Genomic DNA, 24,565 nt, shown 5'->3' on the forward strand with positions numbered 1-24,565 from the left:
TTGCTCCTTCTGCCTGGAATATTCTGCTCCTATATATGCATACGACTTCCTCCTCCCTTTCCTTTAGATCTTTATTTGAATGTCACCTTTTCAATGAGGACTTTTTTGGTCATTCTGAAATCATAATCCCTCCTCCCAACAATGCTGCCTGCTTTCTCTATTGTTTTTCTTGGTACTTATAATTATCTAGAATATGGTATATTTTACTTGTTTATCTTGCCGCATGCCTATCTCTTTCACTAGAATGTAAAACTCCATGAAGATGGGAATTTTTAAAATTTTATTTAGTACTCAGTGCCTAGAACATGCTAGTTGCTCAATAAATATCTGTTGAACGAAGAAACTAAGAAGGAACAGGAGGAAAACCTGGAGTATATGGTTTTCTGGAATCAAGAAACAAAGCTTTTCATATTATAGTAGTAGTATATGGTAACAGGTGGCAGTACCCTGTGGTGAACACAGCATAATGTACACAGTCGTCAAATAACTGCTGAACACCTGAAAATGGTGTAATATTATGTGTCAACTAATACTTCAATAAAAAAAGAAGAAGAAAAGCCTATTAAGAAAGAGTTAATGGGGCACCTGGGTGGCTCAATCGGTTAAACTTCTGACTTCAGCTCAGGTCATGATTTCACAGTTTGTGAGATTTCACAGAACCCACATCGGGCTCTGTACTGACAGCTCAGAGCATGGACCCTACTTCAGATTCTGTGTCTCCCTCTCTCTCTGCCCTACACTGCTCATGCTCTGTCTCTCTCTGTCTCAAAAATAAATAAACATTAAAAAAAAATTTTTTAAAAGAAAGAGCTAATATTGAAGATGCGTTTTTGACTGAAGATATTCATGTTTATTTGAGTTGTACTGAGGTCTTGTTTGCATGGCATGCACACTCTTTCAGCTTCAAGAGCAATGATATGAAATAAAGGAGCTAAAGTTCTCACCAACATCACTTCTTGACCTATCACTGCATATCATGGAATCAGGAGATAAAAATGAAGAGTGGGCAGTTAAGCTATCAGTGGTGAAAGAAACTAATATTCCTTACATTCCTGCTACATGCCACGCATTACATGATGTTATCCAACCAATATTTGTCACATGACTATCATATATCATCGCCATCTTAAGCACTGGGATTATAAAGTGACTTAATCTACTAGGGAGTAAAACACTAGAGTCTTGTTAGAACAAAGAGATTGAATACATAATAGATGTATTGCACATTTAAACACAATACAATACAAACCCAGAAGAGCACGTAACCCAAGAGCAAGCACAAACTCCACTTGGGAAGGTCAGAAAAGGTTACAAGGGGGTGAAACTATTTGTTAGGCAGAGGCTATAGAAAAATCAGTGGAAACTCACCAAGAAAGAGAGCTCATCAGGTAGAGGGAAGAACCTATTGTGAGCAAAATTTTGGGTTCCAAAACAATGAAGGTGGGCAGAGACCTAAGAGCCCATCAACCTCAAGCCCAAACGTAACTTTAATGTAGTCTTGTCAACCATATGAAATGAAAAATGGGAGAGAAGATCAAGGAGCCTGGGACTACAGTTGCCTTACAACTGTTGCTGCGTGCTTGGAATAGAGAGCAAAACATGGAGCAACTCCTGGTTGTACAGTTTATCAACACACCATGACTATAGTCAGCACCCAACCTGGCCAGATTTGTGTCTTGAGAGACAGCACTCAGGTTATTATCTCCTCTCTTCCTTCCAATGAGAGGGTTGGGGTTGAGGGAGACTTCCATTCTCCAGCCTAAAAGTGAATTAAGTGCTTGGTTGGATTGTAAGGGGGAAAGGAAAAAAGAGGGTTCTATGATGATTCCTGGCTTTGTCTGCAGCATAGGTAGTAGGTGTCTACATTCCCGATATGTCTATATTGGGAATTCAGGATGAGGAGTTCATATGAGAGGAAAGATGATGAACCCAGTTTGGGATCTGTTAATGTCACACCATTTGTAGGACACCAAAATTGGGGTTCTAGTTGCAGTTTGGAAATACAGGTGGGAAGGCCGGTCAGGATCAGCCAGCTAGGAGGTCACTTATGACTGTCTTAAATGTAATTTCGTAAACTGATGGGACACAGTCTTACTAAGACTAATGAAACTGGGAAGCTGGCATGTCTGGACCTGCTCAGAATCCAGTTTGTTGTAAATTTACCCTGGTGATGGCATTCTGGGAACTCTCCTGATGACACCACCTGGCTCTGATACCAAACCCCACTCCTCATTTTCTTTCTTTCTTTCTTTCTTTCTTTCTTTCTTTCTTTTTTCTTTCTTTCTTTCTCTTTTTCTCTCTTTCTCTCTCTCTCTCTCTCTCTCTCTTTTAAAGTAGGCTTCATGCCCAGCACAGAGCCCAACAGACTCACGACCCTGAGATCAGGACCTGAGCTGTGATCAAAAGTTAGACGCTTAATGACTGAGCCACCCAGGCTCCCCTGCACATTTCCTCTTAAACCTCGTATGTCACAAACTTCTTTCCTCCTACCAGTATCTCTTTCCCAATGATCAACCATCATAGACTTACCTCTACCATGATGTGAACCACTCCAATTCTCAAATTATCAGAATTTTTACTGCTTTACAGATGAGTATTTGTTTCTCTTTGATCTCCAAATATGTTCAAGTTTCTTCTTCCAAAGCATGCATGCATGTGCACTCACACACACATGCAACTTGCTTTCCTTTAGCAACTTATCTCTCTCTCCCTTTCGGTTCATGATCAGTCCTTTCAAATACAGTTTCCATTTGCAGCTTACTCTTCTTATCCACTCATTATTGCCTTAAATCTGTTCTATTTGGGTTCTGTGACTACCACATTAGAAAGATGTCTCTATTCTGCCAAAGACCTACTTCTTGCCAAATCCAATGACCTTTTCTCATATGTCATTCCCTGTGATCTCTCTGCAGAACTTGACAGTGACTGGAAATTCTCTTTTGAACTTTGCTTTCCTGGTTCTTTTCCAATTCCTTTAACTTTTTCTTATTCATCTTTTTATTCGCTTATTCATTCAATAAACATATACTAGGCACTGATTTTTTTTACTCTTAAAGTGTCATAGTTTAATGAGAAAAGTAGTAGGTGGGTTTGGATTTAGGCAAACTACATGGGAAACCAACAGATTACTGGACATTTGGATGATGAGCAGATTCAGAATATGGAGAGGTATTTATACAATTCAGATTTTATTAATAGCATTAGGTTCTGATACATTGATAAATTACTCTCACATGGGATGTACACTTATCAAGTACACCAGAACCTTCTCTGTTCATTTCTGGATGCTTTATTTCTTAGCAATTCCTCTTCTGATTCACACATGCTTTATTTATGTGTATTAATACCACCGCTCAAGTCATATCTATCTTTCTCAGTTAAGGCACCATTCCATTTTTTCTATCTGTGTTAACTTCAGCATGTGATTTAACTTCTCTGTGTCTTGTTGGCAAATGAGGATTAAGCTATTGTTATTTAAGGTGACTTCACATATTTTGCTTGTCATCCTTTCACATGTTTATGCTACTGTTAAACTTTTGAGGGGGCCGGGTGGCTCAGTTGGTTAAGCACGCCGACTTCGGCTCAGGTCATGATTGTGTGGTTCGTGAGTTCAAGCTGCACATCTGAACTGTCAGCACAGAGCCTGGAGCTTGCTTCAAATTCTGTGTCTCCCTATCTCTCTGCCCTCCCCTGTTCACACCCACTCTCTCTCTCTCTCTCTCAAAAATAAACATTAAAAATTTACAAAACCTTTTAATTATGATGATAATGATAGCAATAATAAATAATAACCATAATAATAATAGCTAACATTTACTACACACTTAATATGAGCCAGGCATTGTGATAAGCACCATGGCTTGGAAGAGCTTTATAACACAGGCCATGATTGTCCTCATTTTATAGTCGATGCTGGTGATAACTCTAGCATGTGATACATGGCTGTGAAATCCAGGTTCTGTCACTACATTTGTTGACTATACATTCTTTAAAAACCTTCATGTTTTCTTTAATGAACTTGTATTTAATTAGGTCATGCTAAATTTGTATATAAAAGCAGGAGTAAATTTTCTTGCAGGTGAGAGAATTGTCAAAGAAAATGCTTCCATAGACTGTAGGAAAAATACAGGCTGGCTAGAATCATGAAAGGAAATGTGACAAAGTTCTGGATAAATGCTGGGATTATGCAAGCAAAGGGAAAAAAATGATTTGCGGGTTTGCTTTGGCAACTTGTTTCTTAATATTCCTGTATATGAAACTTTTTTTCTTTCCAAGTTCCCAACCCTATTACATTAGCTGTCCTTGACAAGCTGGTCATCGGGTTCTGTTTAACTCTCCTTTTCACCTCAGTTTACCTTAAGGCTTAATTTAAGAGCCTAAATGGAAATGCTTAAGCAAAAGAAATAAATTTTCAGAGGAAGACAGGTAAAACACTGGTTTGCCTATAAATGGGTTATTTTGATGGAGGTGGATTTGATTCTTATTTTTGGCCCTGAAGGTAGTAAGTGTGTTTGTGTGTGTGGTACACTGGCCAGGAAAGGAAGGAGAGGTCTACACAGCAAATGGCACATGTTTCCATTTGTTTATGTTCAGCATTTTAATAACCTTAGTATTTGCACAGCTGAAGGAAAGGAAAGTACCCAGAGAACAGACACCATGAGGAACTCTACAAGTTTGCAAATGAGAAAAACATGAGTTGGTAAAGAGCCATAAATGTTACAAGTAAAAAATACCCCAGCCAAAATAAACCTAGTGTTGGGATGCTACATTCTAAAGGGACTCAATAAAGAGCACATTGAAGTAATTAATTTGACAATTCTCAATTCTGCTTCTTTACTTTTGTTACGAAGATATCAACACAGAGATAGTTGAGATTAGGAAGATAGAGATTTCTGCACAGTATAGTGAAAATACAAAAGCCTGTGGATCAGACAGAACAAATTTTTAATCCCATCTCTATAAGTTACAAACATGATGTTGCTTGGGGGATTTTACTTAATCTCTCAGAATGTCCATTTCCTCATCTGTAAAACAGGAGCAATGCCTAGCAAACATTTACTAAATGGTGGCTGTAACAGTTCCTCTTACTACTGTAGATGCCCTCAGGCCTATACTGAAGTGAAACCAATTGCAAACTCATCTATTTTTCTTGTACCGTCTCACCTTGGCCAGTAGGATGATCAGTACAAGAATTGCTGACAACTATTTCTGCCCTCGCTGTGGCTGGGTAATAAGATTGATTGTAAGCTGGACCTTTCTTGAGGTAGGATAATAGAAACTGTGAATACAGCAAGCCAGTTAGCCATCACGGGGAATGGGTAGGCCTTTCACACTAACCAAAACACATGCACCCACAGAGAGCCTTACCAGCTGTAAGTTTTTGTATATTTGTTATCCTTTCTTTCCTCTGAGGCTTAGCACCATATATGATGTCCTGAAGGCTGGTAAATAACTGATCATCCTATCACATTTATCATTTAAATACTATCCTGGCAGCTGCCCTCTTTGGATTATGTGCGCGTCCATCCAGAACCTCAATAATGGGATATGTTGCCTGCCCATCTAGGAGACAGTCAGTTCCCACATCTGGGCACCCCCGGATCCTGCCCTAATCTCTAACTGCCCACAGTCACCTAATATAGACTACAAATGGGACAAGGAGAAACACAGAACTAAAAAACAAGTGCTCAGTCAGAGGAAGATCAATGTAGACCTTGTTTACCACTTGGTAAACACGAGGGCTCATGTTTACTGCAACTGGCTAAATAAGATTGCCTTTCATGGGTCTCCATGGTGTGAATTTTTGTTAGGTGGTATATTGGCAGTGAAATTCACCTTATTTAATCTCTTTTTCTCTTTCAGCAAGTGGTAAAGGAGTTGGAAACACAACTGGCAGCCCAAGCCAAAGAAATTAGTTTGATTACAGGGGCACTGAGAAGTTCTGCCAAAAACTTCCTCACTAGTCTCCCAAGGCACAAGATTCTACCATTAGGATCCCATTATTTTGCCTACAAGAAAAGAACTCATTTGTCATTGTTAGCCCCAATTAATCTAAAATACTTCGGGCCTTGAGGGAAACTTAAAGACTACTCTGGTTATGTTGGGGTTAGGAAGAAGCATCAAAGACAGGAATAATTAGCAAGACAAAACAAGTGTAAGTACTGAGATCCTAGGGGTAGGAGAGATCCTTTTCTAGTACATGGTGTGTGTGTGTGGCAAGGGGACAGTCTTGGGTCTTGGGGATGGAAAAGTTGGAGCTGAGGACAAAAGGAGATCACAATATGACAAATTTGAGGGAAGTTTAATCTAGAGCCAGATCTCTGTGCAGATGACTTAGAAACATATCAATTATGACTCAATTTAAAATTGAAATTCATTGGCTTTCAGAATGGAACATCTGAAAATGCTTTATAATAACCCTTACAGTTCTTTTTTAAAATTTAGCCTTGTCAAGAAGCACATGGATAGCATACACTGCCTAAAAGTTACAATACCAGTGATTTATTCTTTCTTCTTTTCAGAACAAACAGTAACTCAGAAACCAGAAAGCTATCAAGCATATGTATAAATGAGCTTTAAAAATAAGGCAAAACAATATAAAGTATAATTGAAAAATAAACAAAAACAAGTAAGTTATTATATTCTTAAAAACTTTAAAAATCATTTAAAATATCTCCTTTCATTTTGGAAACCAAAGTTAACATAACAATTAATATCTACTGAGGACACCAGTTTAACCTGTAGAACAACATAACAGAAAGTTGGAAGCGTATGAAGCTGACCAAATAGGAAAACTGGAGCTTTCTGAATATATTTTTATTTTTTACTGAATAATGCAATTGATTATTCTAATATTTTCATATTTTGTGAATGATAATAGTAAAAGAAAAAAATTAACATTAATTAAACTCTTATTATCAGAAGTTTCTGAAATTATTACATGTATAATGTCCATGACACGATGGGGTAGACTGTAATCGCCATTTTATAGATAAGAAAGCTAAGAGTTTAAGAGACTTAACTAACAGCATACTACCATAAATCCCAAAGCCAGAAAATTAAGGGCAACTGAAGAATCTTAGGAGAGAATTTAAATTCACTTGGCTCTGGCAAAATGGTTTCTCATTGGTGTCTAATATCTTCAATGCAAACATTTACTTAGAAGCAATTGCAGTAAGTTAGCTTAAACCTATTACCTACTACCTTGAACCATCAATCTCACAATCAGTCACCAAAACATATAAACTATTTCAATCTCATAGAAAACAATTTCTCTCATAAGTGGCCACCATCTTCCTATATTCAAGTGACTGTTCATTTATTACAATTCTATTTTTTCTCCAAGTGTTAGGCATAACAGGAAGGGAATTCCAAAATCATGCCAAACCTTTAATGCATTCCACAATTAATCCCCAACCCACTCATTTATTCATACATTCAATGAATATTGAGTGCCCACCACACACTAGACACAATTCTTGATGCCCAAGGCTTTATGGAGTTCCTTGTATTTTTGGTAGGAAAAAGAGACACTAGATAGATAAAATAATGTTGATATGATCTTGTGTCAAAATTTGAGAGCTGTCACCCAGTAATCATTTATCTTCTTTGTCAGTAAGTTAGCCTCTGAATTTTAGCTGGGTAAATGGCCACACAGAAGAAAATCTACATATCCCAACTTCCCTTGAGCTCTATATGGCTATTTGACTAAGTTCTGGGTAGATGGATATAAGTAAAAGAGATCTGAGAAATATCAGGACATGTTCTGAAAAGGAGACAGTGTGCCTTTTTCATCACTTCTTTCTTTTTCTGCTGACTGAAATATGAACATGCTGGCTAGGGCTGGAGCAGCCACTTAGGCCCAAGGGATCAGCATTTTGGGGATAATGGAGCAGAATGTTAGAAGGCGATTGATCCCGTGTTGATTATGTCAATCACACTAATCCTAGATGATTACCTCTGGACTAAGTTTATGTCTGGGAAAAACAAACTTCTATCTTCTTAAAATTTCTGTTTTAGGGGTTTTTCTTTCCCTTCCATTTGACTTTAATCTTAATGCAACAATATAAAGAAACGTGAAGCAGAATTAGGGACCAGAGAGCGGCACCATGGGATGATATTTTAGACACAGTGACTGAGAAAGAACTTTGTAAGGCATCAGTAGTTGAGTAAAGTCCCAACTGCATGACAGAGTGAGCCATGTGCATGGTGGAAGAGCAGATTACAGCAAGTGGGAAATAGTAAAACCAAAACCCCAGAAATGGGAAGATGCTTCTTCTGTGTTCAGAGACCATCAAGGAGGCCAAAAAGTTCTACCTTTGAAATTTGTTATCCTGTCATTTTCCCAAACAGGATTTTTTGACTCCAGGCCTTGCAAAGATTAGTCAACTTTGTAGGCACTCTTCTTCACAGGGTCTCTTCAAAAAGCATGACCCAGTGATGAGTCTAAGCTTTTACTCAAATAGGTTTATGGCTCAACCTTTAACACCACTTCAAATTGCTCCCCTGCCTCACCATTCAAATATTACCCATTTTGTTGAACCTAGCATATGTTCTCATTCCTAATTAAGGCATGGCTCCACTTCATACTGATTTCTTTATTCTTGAAATTCCATAGATATTATTTTCCAGACTTTTATTTTAATAGTTAATGATCTATCATTCTGTTCTAATTCATGTATGTGTCTCTTGCCACCTCAATTAAGATGTAGCATGAGATCTATATGTTAAAAAGTTTTAAAAATCCCTTTCAGCTACTATCTTCTCGAGGAGAAGGTGCTCCATAAAAACTTTCTGTATGTTCATTCAACCATCTCATAAACTAGAAACACAATGGAGAGAACCTAATCTTTCTCTGTTCCTCCCTTTCGCCAGGAAGATATGAGTAGCTGAAGTATTTGGTGCTATATATAGTCAGTTGATGTCAGCTGGATGCCAGTCTCTTCAGAAAGGCTCAGTCCCCAGTTTGAGTCAGAGCTAGGGACCATGCCGTCCCAGGCTCAGGGATAAAAACCATCGGGCCCAAGTGCCATCCATATTCCATCTCCACTCTTTCCTCCACAAATTGGGATTCAACCCTGCTGAAAAGCACAGTCTAAAAGCAAGGTGAGTATATTGTTTCCTAAAATGTTTTATTAGTCAGTTGTCCCAGGAGGTTCAGAATTGTGACTCATAAATGGGCATTCTTTGCTTTAAAGGGCAGTTGTTGATGCCAACATTAAAATGCCACCACCAAAGAGTCCGGGTTTAATCTAGCGTCCTTTCTTCATTCTTACAGTTTGCTGGAATTGATGTACTGTGATGCTGGTGCAAGTGAAGGCCAATAAGGAAACAATGACAGATTAAAATAAACTATAGAAAAGAGAGAGGGAGGGGGGAAAGAGGCAGCTCTTTCATTGCTTCTCATTGCCTGGTGACCATTGTACAAGTGTACAGATAAGACTGGGCCTGAAACTCTGAGTATTATCCTCTGTTCAGTGTGACTTTGCCTGTCAATGAATAACATGCTCTGTCACTAGACAGAGAATGCATATTAAAGTCACGCAGTAGGAAGCGATGATAAATTCCTAATAAAGAACAAAGATGCTTTCTTTCAAAAGGATGATTATAAAACACTCTAGATGAGTTCTTCATAATGTCTCAATAATGTTCCTTTATTTTCTATAGGGAACAAAAAACCATGCTTTCACATAATACCATGGTGAAGCAGAGAAAACAGCAAGCATCAGCCATCATGAAGGAAATCCATGGAAATGGTATCAATAAAAACTTTTTTAGCATTAATATAGCTCACCATTAACCTAGATCCTTCCTGATGTTATTTAATATTCTATAGTTTACTTCCTTTAAATCCTTGCTATTCTATCATAACAAACCTGGAGCTCCAGGGAGTGTAGAAAAGCCTATGGTAACTAATCCTTTTGCAGTCATCCTTTCTCATTTGAAAGCTATTTTCAGATGAACAACTGCTCTAAAGGAATGAAGCAATCTGACAGCTGATGTACATTCTGTTTGGCTTGCCTTTCATATTTCACATTATAAATTAATGTAACTCTCAATTCCTTTTTTTTTGGCTGGGTCTCAAACGTCTTCATGGCCCAGCCCACATGGCATATCTTGATTTCTTTTACCTTATATTACATAAAACATTCAAAGTATATTCTATCATCCTTTTTGTATGAAAGCTTTTAAAGTTGGAATCCATGTTGTGAATTTCATTAACCCTGAAACCAGTCTTGATATTTATTAACTGGTTTACTAAGATATTTTCTGTAGAAATATACTTTTATTTATAATTTCTAAGAAAATATGACATTAAGATAGTCTCAAAGTATATGATCCAAAAATTTAATATAAATTAGATACAAGAATGATATTCTACTCTCCTTTTCCTTAAGTTCTAGCAAATAACTCTGAAAAGCAATTCTTTACACATTGCATTTTGATTGTTATAAAGGAAATCCAACTTTATGAGCAAAGGATAGTATCAATTTTAAAAGTGAACAGGTAAAGTATCCAGACACTTTTAAGGACTGATTTGAGCCACTCCAGATATATCTATGGAGTGTTCAGAATGCATCCTTAGTATCCCTCCATTGACAAGGAATGTAACCTTTCACCTGAACACTATTGAGGCATAAAGGCATGAGATCTGGTGAGGGTATCCGGGTACAGGGGTAAGTATATTGTTTTCATATTTCACCTTCTATAATTCATGCTGAATAGAATCAATCAAAGCCTTCAATACTCCCCTCCCCCCACAGTGTAATATCTAGAGTCCTGTTGTTAAGTTTTCATTTTCTATTTTTTGCAATACAAAATCACCATATTGGATTCAGTTTAGTTTCCATGTTTTACTATGATGTTAGATTATCTTGGAATAAAGTGAGAATAATTCTGAATGAGATTCCAGAACTGAACTTGTACCAGTTCAGAGTTCAAAATCCACACTTCTTTTAAATTTTTATGCTTCTTTATATTTCCTGGTTCAGGTAGTTTACTTGAAATTGTTTTCACAGTTTTCCTGATTAATAAGGAAAAACAAAATGAACACTTGAATTTGAGAATAAATTATTTACCTTAAAACTAGCTGAGACAAATTATTTTCTAATTGCAGCACAATAATTAATCAATTGATCCATTTAATATATTCCCAGTTTAAATCACGTGTTGGATTCTACTCTATATTAGTCCTACCATAGACTGCAAGGGTAAGAATATCTTTTTCTTACAACATAATTTTTATGTTTATGAATTATAAAGAAAAAATACAATCATGTCTCAAGGGGAAAAGACCCTCAAAACTATTATCTTACCACCAGTAGGTCCTGGCCATGAAAAGTCTGCAGAAGCCTCCCTCCCTCCCAAGTCTGCAGAAGCCTCCCTCCCTCCCAAGTCACCGGTAGATTTCCAACCCCCTTAAGTGGAGTCACATGCTCTGCCTTTGTTTGGAGGTCAAGTATCCAGATAAGACAGGATGATCACAGACGTTCCTAACTCATCTCAGATAGCTGTAGGACTTTAAGAAATAGCTCAAATAATTCCCCTCTTTTATTTCCTCTCATATTTTCTCTGGTATCTTGTGTGGAACTTTACTGTTTGTATATGATAAGGTGTCTAGAGATCCAGAACTAGGGAAGTATCGTGGATGCAGAGATGCAACAGAGACTGCAGAGAAGCCTTCTTGGGAATAATCCTCAAAATTTTCAAATACATCACAGCAGTAAAAATCTGGATCATTTAAGATAGAGCATGCAAGTGTTTTGAGCTTCATAATAAGACTAAGGAAATCAAACTTGGATTGGATTTTCCTTTATAAAACTGAACAGAGAAAGATATTTTCAAAGGCCTTCTCCCCTTGTGTGTCAGGACTTTTTTCTTTTGTACATTATAACTTCTTTATTTTCTTATATCACTTTTAAAAACAGTTAGCCTGATGGAGAATGATATGTGACAGTGAGATGCCTAAATGTGTTGTCTTTTAACATGAACTGGAAGTTCACTCCAGTTCTTGTTGTCTGGCAGAGACTATAGCTAGTGAACCTTTGAGATTAAACCAGTAGAAAAATGTAAGAATCAAGCAAAGAGAGTTTTATATCAGAGCACTCAATTCATCTGAAGAATAATTAACCTCAAATAATTAATGAGAAATCCTATCCAAGTGGACTAAAATACATAGAATGGGATAGAATGAGTAAAAATGTAGAGAACTTCCAACCTCTACTAATTGTGCCCCAAATTGTTACTCAGTATAAATCCATTACATTTGTGGTGTCAAATTATGTACCAGTAGCAAATACACCACACTCCCAACAAAGCATTAATAGAGTGTTCCATGACACCAAGGCTGTATACTTTAACACTGACCATCCTTATCATTATATCATGATCATCATCATGATGATCATCCTCAATGTTAGGAGGACTAGAACTGACAGTAGTAGTTGCTTTGTGTTACTGCTGTGTTATAAAACTTCTGTGCTTTATACAAGAGTATGAAGAGCCTTGTTGCTGCCATCTAACAAGTGCTATTCTAAAATACAACAAAAACACAAAGATATTTTGACATGATCTGTGCGTGAATTAGTTGCGGGGAGAAGAAAGATTGGCTTATAAAAGTCTCATGGACACCAGCTCTGTGCTGTTTATTCCTAATTGGTCTATACTCTTCAGCATAAGTCATGTTTTTCTCTCAGTAACTCATTTGAGAATTGACTACTGGAGGAGGAGAAAGAGAGGGTAGGGAAGCATAAAATGGGTTGTGAGTAAACATGGAATAATAAGTTGACAGAGAAAAGAGGAAGGAGAATAAGAATAGAAGAGGGGACGCTCTCTAGAATAGCTGGCATCTCTTCAGAAGTGGTGGGGGAAAATAATTGGAATTAAAATAGCCATAAGCAGAACTGAGAAGAACCAGTTGTGTGCCCTGGTCTTACACACAGATGCAACTGACCATTGAGAAGAACTTCAGAAACAGGAAAGACCACAGTGCTTCAGAAGGTTGCTTCAGTCACCCGACAGTTTTTTCACTGGGGTGCTGTAAAGGCTTTTGGTATGTTTTTTGTTTGTGTTTTTTATTTTTCCCCTCATGATTGGTGAACAGCTTTCCCCAGCACACAAAAGAGGACTGAGCAGACTGTTTTTGTGACTTCAGGAAAAGAGTTTAGCTTTATGGTCTGAAAACAGGAAGCCCAGGTTCTAAATGGAGTGCTGTTGTTGATAAGGTAGCAGGAACCCTGGGTTCCAGATTAGCCCTCAGATTCCCCAACTGAACATGGGAGATTGGATTTACTAATACATTTAATTCTTTTCTTTTAGCTTTTATTTATTTATTTTGAGAGAGAGAGAGTTGGGGGGGCAGAGACAAAGGGAGAGAGACGATCTCAAGCAGAGTCTGTCAGCACAGAGCCTGTCATGGGCCTTGATCCCACAACTGTGAGATCATAACGGAAGCTGAAATCAAGAGTCAGACACTCAACCAACTGAGCCACCCAGACGCCCCAACTGATACGTCTAATTCTAAAGTTCCATGATTTTAATTTACTGAGCTTTGTGCCAAAATCAAACATCAGTGTATTTGAGTTTCTCCACCAATAACGAAGACGATGACAATATTGACATAAATCACAAGGGCACTTTGAAAAGCATAGAGTATAAAATCTAGAAATTCAGATAGAAGACTATGTGAAGACCCCTTTTACTTTTCAGGTATCAGTGTATCTTAAACTGTAGTTAATCAAGTCATCAATGTCAAAATAAGGACACCAAGAAGGCCTTAAATACCATAGATCAAATACGAAAAGTCTGAGGGAGAAAAAGAATTTAACTTAATGCCTCAGTGTACAAGTTTATTAGTTTTCTTTGGCGTAAATTTTCACATTACCATTCCAAAACTCCAAGAAAAAAGATGTTTTATTTTGAAAAGTCGTGTGCAGTAAGAGCTTGTGAATTCATAGATTTTCTGAGCACGCCAGAGTTTTCTAATTTTCTAATAAGGCCCTTCAGAGAAGTGACAGCAGAGACCTAGGCTAAATTCTACTTATTACCCAAGTTAAAATCACAATGAATAAGTCCAACCATACTGTATGTATACTATTATCTGAGTTTCTTTGTTGTCTTTTTCAGTCTAATACAGGTACATCTGATAAACAGTAATAAATGATTGTATTATTCAAATTGTATAATTCAATACATTGGTAATCTCATTTCTTAAATGTTTATAAATTTATACTTATTAAATGATAATATTTTAATGGTAAGTTTTTGAAAACTTTATAAAATAGTCTTAGAACACAAATCAAGGCCAAAAGATATAAAATAGGAAAAGAAAGTATCTCAGCAGGTTTAAAAATCAACTTTTTAATGTAAAGAAAATTATTAATGACCTTATTATCAATTGTAGACTTTTTAGGCATTATTCAAAATCACAGTCTGGACTATTATCTTTTATGTAATATGTATATGTGGTTGTTACATTTTACAATAAAGTTTATTTTATGGACTATTATTTAATCCAAACAGGCCATCTGTAAATAGCCAGGAGAGACCTGTGAAAGTACAGAGAAAATATATGGCCTCAGGCTTCTTAGTAAATCAATAGGATCACCCTAGAGCAAGTCAGTTTCCATTAACTCCCCTCCATTGGTCTTACCCATTCCACCAGAATTGCAGCTGCCAGGGAATTGTAGGGAAAAAGATTTTTAAAATATCTTTTGTCTTACTACAATTATGTATAAGTGAGTATCTCTATAGACTATGAATTAGATTCACTGAATCTGATTCATTTTTGAATATGTCATTTTTGGTCAGATCAAAATTTCACATTAAATATGTAGTACAACCTGTGCACAATCAATCACTGTTGATCAAGTTTCAGAATGCTAACCTATGAAATAAATGTGAAAAAAAGAGAATGGTTCCCTTTGGAGGAACTTAAGTACAGTATTTGTTCATAAGACTATGCATTGACAGAAGGCTTGAAAAAGGAACGATCACATTTTCAAAGATTACATATTCCCTCAATACAATGCAATTTTCCATTTGGTTTCTAATACTCATAGTAATGGGGCTCCACAGTATGAAAAGTAGAAGGAAAGTATATTTAAAAACCAAATACTTGAACTTTAAAAGAAATGTTTATTTATTTTGGGAGAGAAAGAGAGAGAGAGAGAGAGAGAGAGAGCCCACCTGCAAGTAGGTGAGACAGAGAGAAGAGAGAGAAAATTCCTAGCAGGCTCTGCACTGTCACAGCAGAGCCCAACTCGGGGCTCAATCCCACGAACAGTGAGATCATGACCTGAGCTAAAATCAAGAATCAGATGCATAACTGACTGAACCACCCAGAAACCCCAAATTATTTGAACTTTTTAATATAAGATTTTAAATCTTAATCTAACTGCAAAATATTTTACATTTGAGGACTCTACTGAGGAAAAATATTGGTAACAATTATTTAATATTTCTAGTAGATTAAAAATTGTGGGATTTTGTGGAAATTATTTTGATTATGGTAAAGACCTTCAAGTTATAGATCTATATTAAATTATAATTAAGTATTCAACTATTCATAAATAATTGAAAGTAGTAAAATATTATATATCAAATCCTAAAAAAACCTTTAAAGAATAAAGGGAAAATTCTGGATGATTATAAGTGACATCAATAGGAAAGTATGCCTCGTAATATTATTTTCAATAGATGATCTAATGCCACAATGACAACCTTCTAATCCATCAGGGCAAGGATATGTACCCTGAATAAGTTATATCATTTACCAGGCATCCAGATTAAACACACTGCTAAGACCCTTTAGAGGGGTTTGCAATAAAGGACAGAGAACAGCTGAACTTGAATTCTATGTGCTCAGTTGACAGTGTTCTTCACTCTGAAAGTTTCAGTAATGAAAGTGTTCAAATATTAGATTCCCCAACTCACAGATGGTCTGAAACTCCTGCTCCAGTTACCTAATAAATTTAACTATTGGAAGGGAAGGGAAGGGAAGAAAACCTTAGAGAATTTAGATATGCCTTTCATTGTTTGTTTGTTTATGCAGAATGTGTTGACTTAACATATTCCTGTGTCTAGGACTTTACTAGTAGATATTTAACAACTGGCTCATTGGGGGTAAAATGTCTTAGTTTGTAGAGTTGGCCAATTTCTATGGTATAAATATTCCCACCATGGCCAATTTCAAGCTACCGTCAAGAAGACACTGAATGCAGAATTAGAAAAAGATGTTCCTTAATACATTATGTAGTATTTCCACTATTCACATACAAATGGATATAAATAATATCAAGAGTATAGATAATGGTGAAAGTAGTAAAATATTTAGAAAGTGATACTTTTTGAGTATTCATTTATTGCTTTGTCTTAAACATACTTTAAGTATTGTTTATATAATTTAATGTTTATATGGTTGTGTTCACTGAAGTTAACTACTAAATCACAGAATTCTTGAAAATTTATCATTTAATTCTTATGAGCAAGATATAAGCTTGCTCTAGCACTGACTTATCATCTAGTACTTCTGGCTTCAGAGATCCTTAATATTGTCAGATAATATTGTCAAAGCCATAGATGGTTTCTCAAAGGGAAAAAATGTAGACTTAGAGGAAGTAGAATAGAGTATGAAGAATAAGAGGTTGAACTATTATTTTGTGTGCCTTCTCCTTTTTCCTTTTTGTCTCTTATTTCTCTTCTCTCATGATATAAATTTACTAATAATAACAGATTGTGCCAGCTGATTATTTCTTTACATGCCCTGACACTGAAAGTTCCTCGTGGCTCTTACTGAAAATCTATTCCTTATAGCAGCTTGAGTGATGGTTCTAGTGTTTTGCTGAAAAGGAGTGAATGTGTCTTAGAAACTAGATGAGTCTGTGGCCAGGGGTATATCCATTTTTGTTTTAGCTCTGCTCTCTAATCTCTTTCTTCTTTGAGGTCCCCGCTTCTGGGCTTTTTAGCTGGCCTTCCTCACTCATCCTTATGACTCCAATCTTCGTATACTTTTTGGACCTACATCAATGAGATGAAGATCTGAAGAGACTAACTATACCAGCATGTTCTTAGTCAGAAGCCAACTAGCTTAAACAATAAAGAGAATTTATGGTTCACATATCTGAAAAGTTCAGAGGTGATCTGGTAGGGCTTCTTCATCTAGCAGCTCAAGTATGCCACCAAGGATTCTCTGGCTTCTCTGTCTTTGTTTTGTTTCCTTGGGATAAGCATCATCCCATGCCTGGCTCGTTCACTGTACCATGTACCTGCCGACAGTTTCCTGGGCAATATACTTCCATGCTACATGCAGCAGGATGCAGAAAGCATCTTTGGCACAACATTTGCAGAAACAAGTCCTGATATTTACTCTCATTGGCCTGAGTCAGGTCACATACTTGTTTATAAATCAATCACAAAGCTGATCAACTCCTGTCAAACACACCCTAGAAGACTACCGTAAATTACAGAGGTCAGTGGGTTGGAATCTAATTATGTCATGCGGCTATTTCAGAAATGTTGGCGGAATCAGCTAATATTAGGGGTCATTAGGAAAAGAGAAATGAAATAAAAACATTGTCTCAAATCTGTGTCTGGAGTCACAAAAATAGACTTATGCCACAGATTGAAATTTTAGAAGGTATAGAAGTTAATAATAATATACCAGTCCTTTATCTAACATGTCTATTTTCATTTCAGTATTTGTAATGACTCAAATCAGTAACAGAAATGATGAAGAGAGGAAAAAAGTTGCATTTCTAATTTGGTTTCTTTGTGGAAAAACTGTGTGGTCTTGTAAGGACAAAGATTGTGAGGAGAAAGATTCCATTACTATGAAGATTGTCGTCTCTGCATTTTCTAGTGGCTCCCTGCCTTGGGGCATTTTTCATTTCCTGAAAATGTCCCATTGAAAACTTTTTCAGGAAAAATCTAAATTTGTTTAAAAACATTATTTGGAATATATAACTATATTACATGGAATATGTATCTCTAGAAAAGGTTAATGGAAAAATTTGTGGATTTCAATTTTTTGTGTTCGTGTTATTTTATTCTCTCTCTCTCATTGCTAACTGAATTGCTTTGAGAAGGATTGAAAGGAGTTTCCTCCTTCCCATAGAGATTGCACTATGTCAGTATAAACAATACTGTTTCTTTTGTCCTTTGTGCTCCAAAGGGAACTTGCTATTTTGTTTATAGAAACAAAAAGTTTAAAGAGCCCACCTTGTCACTCTCTCTAGAATATATATGAATGAATATATATATTCATGTGTATATATATACTATATATAATATATATTTGTATATATGAATATACATATGAACATATATAATGAATATATATCAGTATACATATTATTATATATAATATGTTATGATATATACTATACATAATATATATGCTTCATATATCAGTATATATATGAATTTTATATTCAGTATATATTATGAATATATATACAAATACACTGAAATTAACCCAGTGTATATAAGTATAGAGAAAAACACACTGAAAATTAAACCAGCTTCTCCTGCTATGTTCCAATCATATGGTAACAAAGATTCCGAACACTTGCAAGTAATAGAGGGTGAATATTCCCTGCAGAACTTAGCGCAGTTGGCAAACATATCCTAGGAAAATGGTATAAAACACCATTATTTACTTTGCTCTGTTCCTCCTATTCCTCTTTTAGAGGCAATTTCTGCCATCCCTGGGGATTGTAAAGCATATTTTTTTTCTTTTCCTAATAGAAAGTGGACAAAGCTGTTCTGCATTGCATTAGGAAGAACTATGAATTTTTTAAACTTTAGAAAAAAGTAATGTACTTTATTTTTTAGAGCAGTTCTAGGTTTACAGAAAAATTAAGCAGAAAACATAGAGTGTTCCATATAGCCTTCTCCTCCCAACACAGTTTCCCCTATTATGAACATCTTGCCTTTGTTGATATACCTGTTATGATTGATGAACCACTACTGATACACTATTAAACCTAAAGTCCATGGTTTACATTAGGGACCACTCTTTGTTTTGTAATGTTTTACGGGCTTTCATGAATGTATAGTGTCATGTATCTGCCATTATAGTATCATATGGAATAGTCTCACTGCCCTAAAAATCCCCTATACTCTGCCTGTTTATCTCCCTTCCCTCCTCCAACCCTTGGCAACCACTGATTCTTTTACTGTCTTCTGAAGTTTTGCCCTTTCCAGAATGTCATATAGTTGGAATCATACAGTGTGTAGCCTTTACAAACTGGCTTCTTTCACTTAGCAATTTCTACTTAGGGATTATTCATGTCATTTCATAACTTGATAGCTTTTTTTTAACGGAAATTACTAAATTACTTTCTAGAGTGGCTGTACCATTCTACATTTCCAATAACAAGATGTGAATGATCCAGTTTCTCCACACCTTCCCGCATTAGGAGCTGTCACTATTTTTCATTTTAGACATTCTGAGAGTGACATCTCATTGTGGTCTTAATTTATATTTCCTTAATTTGCACTGACGAATGATATTGCACATCTTTTCATATCCTTATTTGCTATCTCTATGTACATCCTCTTTGGTGATATGTCTCTTCATGTCTTTTGCACATATTCTAACTGGATTGTTTGCATTTTACTGGTAAATTTTGAGAGTTCTTTATATATTCTACCTTGTCAAATATGTGTTTTACAAGTACTGGATTCCACTCTGTAGCTTGTCTTTTCGTCCTCTTAACAGTCTTTCTTATAGAACAAAATTTTAACTTTGATGAACTCCAATTAATCAAATTTTCCTTTAATGAATTGTGCCTATGGTGTCAAGTTTAACAATGTTTTGCCCAGCCCTAGATCCCAAAGGTATGGTCATGTGATTTTTCTTCCTTAGCCTATTAAGATGGTGGAATACATTGATTTTGGAATATTGAACCAGTCAGTATCCATGGAATAAATCACTCTTATTCATGTTATAGAATTACTTTCGTATATTGTTGAATTCTAATCACTAATATTTTGTTAAGAATTTTTGCTTCTATGTGCATGAGAAAAATTGGTCTGTAGCTTTCTTTATTTTTTGTGTGTTGTCTTCTGTTTTGCTCTCAGGGTAAGATCCCCTTAATAAATGAGTTGGGAACTATTCTCACATCTTCTATTTTCAGGTAGATTTCTTTTTTGGGAGATTTAAAAACTATAAATTTGGTTGTCTGATAGTTATAGGATTAATCAAATTAATCTACTTCATATTGGGTGAGATGTGATACTTTGCGCTTTTCAAAAATTGGTGAATTTTCTTAAGTTTTCAAATTGATGTGAATTTATGTGTAAAGTTGCTCATAGTATTCTCTTATCCATCTGCAATCTGCAGTGTCTGTGGTGATATCCCTTGTTTCGTTCCCAACATTGGTAGTTTGTGTCTTTTATTTTTTTGTCTGTGTCAGTCTAGCTAGAGATTCGTCAATTTTATTGCTCTTTCTAAACCCATCTCCATTCTTAACTGGGTTTTAATCTCTGCTGTTATTGTTTATTTCCTTCCTTCTGCTTGCTTTGGGTTTATTTTTCTCTTCTTTTTCTAGGTTTTTGAGGTGGAAGCTTAGATTATTCATTTCAGACTTTTTAAAAAATGTATACATTTAATCCTATAAATGTCCCTCTCCCACTGCATTATCTGTGTCCCATAAGTTTTGATATGATCTATTTTTATTTTCATTCAGATCTATGAATTTTTTATTTCCCTTGAGACTTTCTCTTTGACATGTGGATTATTTAAAAGTATGCTGTTCAGTTTCCAAATGTGTGGAAATTTCCCTATTATCTTTATGTAACTTATTTCTGGTGTGATTCCATTGTAATCAGAGATCATGCTCCATACAACTTTACTCTCTGAAGTTTGTTGAGGTTCATTTTATGGCCCAAGATATGGTCTACCTTGGCATATGTTCCATGGGCTCTTGAAAAGAACATGCATTCTGTTGTTCAGTAGAATATTCTATGAATGTCAATTAGACCTTCCTGGTTAATGGTATTATTGAGTTATTTTTATGCCTTTGCTGATTTTCTGTCTGTTGTTCTTATCTCTGTTGAGAGTGAGATGTTGAAGTCTCCAACTATAATTGCAGAAATATCTATTTCTCCTTCAGTTCTTTTTGTTGTTGTTGTTGTTGCTTGGTGTATACACATCTAGAGTTTCTGGGTCTTCTTGGTGGATTGATGATACTTTAATCATTATGTAATGCCTTCTCTGTCTCTGGTAATTGCCTTTGCTCTGAAATTCACTTTATTTGCTATTAATATGATCACTCCTGATTTCCACTTATTAATATTTGCTTTTTTTTCCATCCTGTTACTTTCAACTTGCATATTTTGTTCAAGTCAATTATTCGAAGTGAGTTTCTTGTAGACCTGATATACTTGTGTCATATTTTTTAACCCCATCTGCTAGTCTCTGTCCATTAATTGGTATATTTAGAGCATTTATATTTAATGTGATTATTGATGTGTTAGAGCTTAAGTCTATCATATTATTTTTTGTTGCCTTTGTTTCTCATTTCTGTTTTCTGTTTTCTATTTTTCTATGGAATACTATGAAATAAGACATTTTTTAAGATTTCCATTTTTATTTACTTATCGCGATTTCAAGTCCGTCTGTAATAGCTTTTTTAGTAGTTGCACTAAGAATTACATTATATATACCTAATTTATCAAAGTCTATTGATGTTGTTACTTTATCAGTTCAAGTGAAGTACAGAAACCTTATCTACCTTCTTATCCCTTTATCCTCCTCTGTTTGTAATTGTCTTAACTGTTTCTTCTATATACATTTATAATTATATCAGAGAATGTTACAGATTTTGCTTCTAACATCAAATATAATTTGGAAAACTCAAGAGGAGAAGGGAAGCTTATTGTATTTTTATTCTTATGTTTGCTTACTGTACTTCTTCTTTGCTTACTATACTCTTTTCATTATTTCCCTTCTGTTTAAAGTACTTACCTCAGCTACTTGGTCTGAATGTTTGTGTCCCCCACAAATTTATATACTAAAATCCTACTGCCCCTGTTACGGTATTAAGTGATGGTGTCTTTGGAAGTGATTAGGTTATGACAGTGGGAGCCTCATGAATGAGATTAATGCCCTTCTAAAAGAGGTCCAAGAGAGCTACTTTGACCCTTCCACCATGTGAGAACACAGCAAGAAGTCAACAGTCTGAAACCCAGAAGGGGGCTTTCACCAGAACCAACCATGCTGGCACCTAGGTCTCAGACTTCCAGCCTCTAGAACTGTGAGAAATAAATTTCTGTTTTTATTTTTTTCCTTTTGGTTTATTTTTGTTTTTGAGACAGAGAGAGACAGAGCACGAGTGGGGCAGGGTCAGAGAGAGAGGAAGACACAGATTCCTAAACAGGCTCCAGGCTCTGAGCTGACAGCGCAGAACCCAGCTTGAACCCATGAACCATGAGATCATGACCTGAGCCATAGTCAGATGCTCAACTGACTGAGCCACCCAGGTGCCCCAAATTTCTGTTGTTTAGAAACCACTTGCTGGGATGAGCACTGGGTGTTATATGGAAACCAACTTGACAATGAACTATGAAAGAAAGAAAAACCACTAGTCTTGGTATTTTGTTACAGCTGCCTGAACCATTGTTTTAGAATAGGACTCCAGGAAACAAATCCTCCTAGTTTCCCTTCCTTCTGAAGATGTCTCAATTCTCCTTCATTTCTAAGGGATATTTTACTGTGTATCAGCTTCTGGGTTGCCAATTTTTTCTTTCAGTACCTTTGTACCACTTTCTCCTGGTTTTAATGGTTTCTGGTGAGAAATTCAATGTCATTCTCATTATTTTCCCTCCCTACAGGTAAGCTGTCATTTTTCTCTGGCTGCTTTCAAGGTTTTTCATCTTTAATTTTTAGAAATTTATATAGTGTCATGAAATTCTATAAATGTCTTGTGTATAGGACACTCTTAGCTGCTTGAACATGTAGATTTATGTCCCTTGCCTAATTTGGGGAGTTTTTAACCATTATTTCTTTGAGTACTTTTCCACCCGTACTCCCTTCTCCTCTCCTGGGACTTCAATGATACAAATACTGTATCTTTTGTTTTAGTCCTAATAATATCTAAGGCTTTCCTCATTTTCTTTTTCACTCTATTTTTTTTTCCTCCGTTGTTCTTATTGAATGATTTATATTATTCTATCTTCCAGTTCACACGTTTTTCCTTTTCTCCCCTCCATTCTACTACTGATTCCATCCACTGAACTTTTACTTTGATTATTATATTTTCAGTTCTAAAGTTTTCATTTGATTCTTTGAAATCTTTTAATTTGCTGCCACGACTTTTTATTTCTTTGCTGAAACTTTCTATTTCTTAATTTGTTTCTAGGAGCTTTGTAATTGCTCTTTGAAGTATGGTTGGCTTTAAGATCTTTGTTGTGTAATCTTAATGTCTCACTCATCTCATGTTGGCATCTATCTTTTTTCATTTGGTTTGAGGTCTTCCCGGCTCTTGGTATGACAAGAGATTTTTTTATTTGAGCTTAGAAAATTTCATTTTATGTTCTAAGACCCTTGCTCTTATTTAAACCTTCTTTTTCATTTATCTTAGTCTGACACTGCTTCAGCAGGGGGAGGAGAATGCCACCTCATCACTGTCAGGTGGAAGTAGAAATACAGGTTTCCAACTTGGTCTCCACTGAAACTTGAGGGGAAGAGTTCTTAGTTACTGTTAGCAGGAAATGGTTATTTGAAATCCCCACATGGTCTCCACTAACACTGCAGGGAGAGAGGGTTGTTACTGGCTGACAGTGATAAAAGTCTCAGCTTCTACCCTGGCAACACCTCGGTGGGAGTGTTGGGGCACCTTGTTACAGCCTCAGAAGGGTAAAATTCTGGGCTCCCTACTTGGCCTTTGTTGATATAGGTAGGGCCAAAGTTTTTCTCTGGTATTTTGCTGAAGTAGAGTGGCTGCCATCTAAAAGTTTTCTTTTTTTTAGGCTGCACCTTTCTTGGTCTTTTGGCTAATGACAACAGTCTTTTATTCGGGCTTTTTTTGTCTGCATTTGCTAGTGTGTCTGGCTAGCTAGAATCTTAGCTCCAAGTCTAGGGTTTTGTAGCTAAAAGACAACCCAGAGAATTCACTACCATGTTATTTCTTGAGTTGTGAGGTCCCTAGCTAGTTGCCTTCTTCCCTCCATCTTTCAGAGTCATCTCATGTTTGTTTTATATATAATGTTCAGGATTTTTAGTTGTATTTAGCAGAGGTATAGGGAAAGTATATCTACCCTATCTTCCCAGAAGCAGAAGTCTTGATATTATTAGTTTTATGATTAGTGGGGCTCTTCTTCATGTAACTTCAAAATATGTAAACAAACTGATTTTTTTTCCAAAGAAAAATAAGGAGAAAATTTAAATAATTCTGTCGTTTCATCCCCAATACCTCCTAAAGCCTAATTACTAAGTTTAATTTGTCCCATTTTCAAACAATGTTGTCCCAATCAATCAGAATATTTAATTATTGATTTTACTAATTGTCCAATTTTTCTTCCTGTGCACTTACTAACAATGTACAGTGGGCAAGAGTATTCT

At 36.0% G+C, this 24,565-nt stretch overlaps 1 protein-coding gene across 1 annotated transcript in view; it reads left to right on the forward strand.

The window, feature by feature from the left end:
* Positions 1 to 8,979: 8,979 nt before the first annotated feature.
* MYOZ2 (myozenin 2) overlaps positions 8,980 to 24,565 on the forward strand; it is a 41,032-nt gene continuing 25,446 nt past the window's right edge. Inside the window, exons 1-2 of the mRNA XM_077752778.1 lie at positions 8,980 to 9,105; positions 9,667 to 9,755. Of these exons, the coding sequence (XP_077608904.1) occupies positions 9,680 to 9,755 (76 nt within the window). The 5' untranslated portion in view covers positions 8,980 to 9,105; positions 9,667 to 9,679. The remainder of the gene's footprint in view (positions 9,106 to 9,666; positions 9,756 to 24,565) is intronic.

The sequence above is a fragment of the Crocuta crocuta genome, unplaced genomic scaffold (assembly GCF_008692635.1).
Source record: "Crocuta crocuta isolate KB4526 unplaced genomic scaffold, BGI_CrCroc_1.0 scaffold451, whole genome shotgun sequence".
NCBI classification, from domain to species: domain Eukaryota; kingdom Metazoa; phylum Chordata; class Mammalia; order Carnivora; family Hyaenidae; genus Crocuta; species Crocuta crocuta.